Source organism: Montipora foliosa, chromosome 8 (assembly GCF_036669935.1).
Source record: "Montipora foliosa isolate CH-2021 chromosome 8, ASM3666993v2, whole genome shotgun sequence".
Classification (NCBI taxonomy): Eukaryota; Metazoa; Cnidaria; class Anthozoa; order Scleractinia; family Acroporidae; genus Montipora; species Montipora foliosa.
Window position 1 is genome coordinate 30,185,522 of NC_090876.1, and position 2,985 is coordinate 30,188,506.

At 39.2% G+C, this 2,985-nt stretch overlaps 1 protein-coding gene across 1 annotated transcript in view; it reads right to left on the reverse strand.

Annotated features, from left to right (window-relative positions):
- The window catches only part of LOC137967878 (uncharacterized), a 10,512-nt gene extending 8,630 nt beyond the window's left edge, over nt 1–1,882 (reverse strand). The window contains exons 1-4 of the mRNA XM_068814474.1: nt 1,828–1,882; nt 1,445–1,607; nt 972–1,194; nt 163–700 (exon numbers count right to left, since the gene is read on the reverse strand). Of these exons, the coding sequence (XP_068670575.1) occupies nt 163–700; nt 972–1,194; nt 1,445–1,529 (846 nt within the window). The 5' untranslated portion in view covers nt 1,530–1,607; nt 1,828–1,882. The remainder of the gene's footprint in view (nt 1–162; nt 701–971; nt 1,195–1,444; nt 1,608–1,827) is intronic.
- Between the last annotated feature and the right edge of the window lie 1,103 nt (nt 1,883–2,985).

Genomic DNA, 2,985 nt, shown 5'->3' on the forward strand with positions numbered 1-2,985 from the left:
TGTATGAACATGTATCATGCACAGATGAAAATAACTTTTGAGTACCCTCTGTTCACAGTTATTCATCCCCTTGTAATAAAACCACTGGGATTTGGTTGTTATCTACATGATTGTATGTATGTCAAGTGTGCGAGGCTCCTTTTAATATGGCAAAACTATTACCTGAACTAGCACAATATGGATAATGTAGCCAATGGTGCAACAGAATATGGTGTATGTGTCATATTTTGCCGAATGGCCCATACTGTCGTGCCTGCCATCTCCAGCAAGTACCACTTCCTCTCCTGCCAATTTCCTGAGTAATTCAGCCTGGTAGCCTCGCCAGTACTTTACAACTGAAGGAACTAGCAAATGTCGTTGATGGTAGTAGTATGTTGGATAATGATAAACAAGTATACCCATGTGCTGGAACATAAGTAAGACCTTGTTTATTGAAGCCCCAGAACACAAAATGGCAAAGCTTAACAACAAATTCCCTGCAGGGAATTTACCAAGCATATGTGGCTGGCTGGTCCATGTGAACACATCATTGCATTTGCTGCAGGTTGATTTGATGGTTAACATTGTTCCAGACTGTGATACGGAAAGAAGTGGATTGCTGGCAAAGCACAAATTACAGGATTGGAACAGAATCAGTAGTTTTGACAGGAACACTATTGCTTTTGGTTCTTCTCGGTAGTTTTCACCCTCAAAGTTGAACCTGAAAAAATGCAAAATAAAATTAAGATAAACAAGGAGAACAAATTGTGAGTGCAAAAGAAAATCACACACCGTGATTCTTCCAGCTAGAATAAATAACCGAGAAAGGAATACTGTACATAATGTATTATAGAAAATCATTACAGTGAAGTGACAAGGAAATGGCTCATCATTCACTATTTCCTCAGACAAAGACCTTGCCAAAGATGCAAATCACACTCTAATCTAGTTTACCAAGCAAGTCATCATATTCATTCACTGAACAACTATACTTTTGATTTGGCTTCTGATCACAGTCATCATCGCCTGCTTGCTCATATGCATTTTCAGCTTCTTCTGGTGTCCAGCTTGGATCTCCTTCATCGTCTATTGCCTGACCTTCCTGTGACTCCACCTTTGGTTCATCTTCAACATCCATGGCTTCATTGTACTCTAGGCCCCCATCCACATCAACTTCATCTTCATCCAGTATCAGCACTTCATCTGTTTGGGACTCTGAAATTAAGATTTAAAATAGTGATTAGTTTTATGTTCAAAGGATGCCTGGTTTTCAACTTTTTTATGTGGATTCTGTGTGCCTGCTTAGTATATTGGCATGACTGTGCTGTATTTCATTAACAATTATAATTTAAATTATCTTTAAAAGTTACAAGTTGCAACAAAATACTAAGCTGTTGAAAGTAGGTTAAGTTCCTTTGATATTATCATGATCATTACAAGTTACAAGTTGCAATAAAATACTAACCTGTTGAAACTAGCTCTGGTTCTTTTGTTATTCTCTGTAATGTCTCTGTCCATTTGGACTGGTTACTAGCAAGTTTAGATTCCATGCCCCTAAGTTGTCTCTGGAGTTTTTTCTTCTGTTTTCGCAGAGAAGCACAACTTGAACAGGGAGTAGCTTTTGGGGGCTGCAATAGAATACATGTATCTTTCAACACAAAGAATGTTTCACACATTATGTTAGGATAGACAAATGTTGGTTGATTAACAGGATTCAGGGTTTTTAATACTAGAGTTTAAAACTTAAATTTATGATACACAATGATAGTTATCTGTCAGTAAAAATTTCAAGAATCATCAATAGCAATACATTTAAAGCCCCTTCTAGTTTCAAAATAAATTAATTACCTTATCAGATGCAGGACTGACTGAATTGTGGGAGGGGCACCCAGAAAGATCATCTACCTCCATAACCTCAGTTTCAATTGAAGGCAACACAGCTTCACATGTCAGCAGGCTGTTCTCCACATTTGGAGGTTCGGGAGATGTTTCTGCAGCTGCCAGTTCTTGCCTCGCAGTTGGTGTTGCTTTATTGACCAAGTCAGATGGTCCTGCTGTGCAAGACTGATGTCCAGATGGACTAAATACAGTGGCAGAATCTGCATATTCCTGTGGAGGTGTTGGTGTGCATGTTGGTCCTGCTGTACAAGGCTGATCACCAGATGGATTAACTACAGTGAAAAAAGTCTGCATATTCCTGTGGAGCTGTTGGTGTGCATGTTGCTTCTGCTGTGTAAGGCAGATCAGCAGATGGATTTGCTACAATGGCAAAATCAGCATGTTCTGGCAGTGCAGTTGGTGTTTCTTCTTCTGCCAAGTTTCTGTACTCAAGTGATGCAGCTACTTGACCCTCATGTTCATTAACCTAAAACATTTTGACATTTCAAATTAAATCTCTGACAGCTGTATTTTGTATAGTGGTACCAGTAGATATATAAATTGGTAACATCCATCCAGATTTACTCGGTTATCAATAAAACTTTTCGAAGCTGACTGCTTTTCACTGCTTCGTTGGATGTGTGGTAAGAAACAAAACAAGACTAATATTCACTCACTGGTTCCGAGTCCATTGCATTGCTGCTGTGGGCGTCTGATGAGATGCTGCCTTCCTCGCTGTCTTCCAACAAATCGTTTAAAACCTTAGAGAGTAAAAGATAAATTGGGGTCTCTGCGGTTAGGGATATCACTCCTAGTAAGAACATTTACATTACACACACTTTTGCTGGGTGCCAGCTCACATAGCTTAGAAATATATTTGCTCAAGAAAACGATCGAAATGAAAAGAACTCTTTCCTAAACATCAAAGACTACCTTATGTAAAGAAGACTTGCAGCTGAGTATGAAAGCGCTTTCCCTTGCGTTAGTTTGAACAGTTTATCCCATGAGCTTTCGAGCAGGCTAAAAGTGATGCTTTGGAAATGCTTTGGAGTGACAAGAGCTTGTGGGGTCAAACACATAATCATGCTCGCTCAATAAGTTTCGTTATCTGAAACGCGACGTTAAATG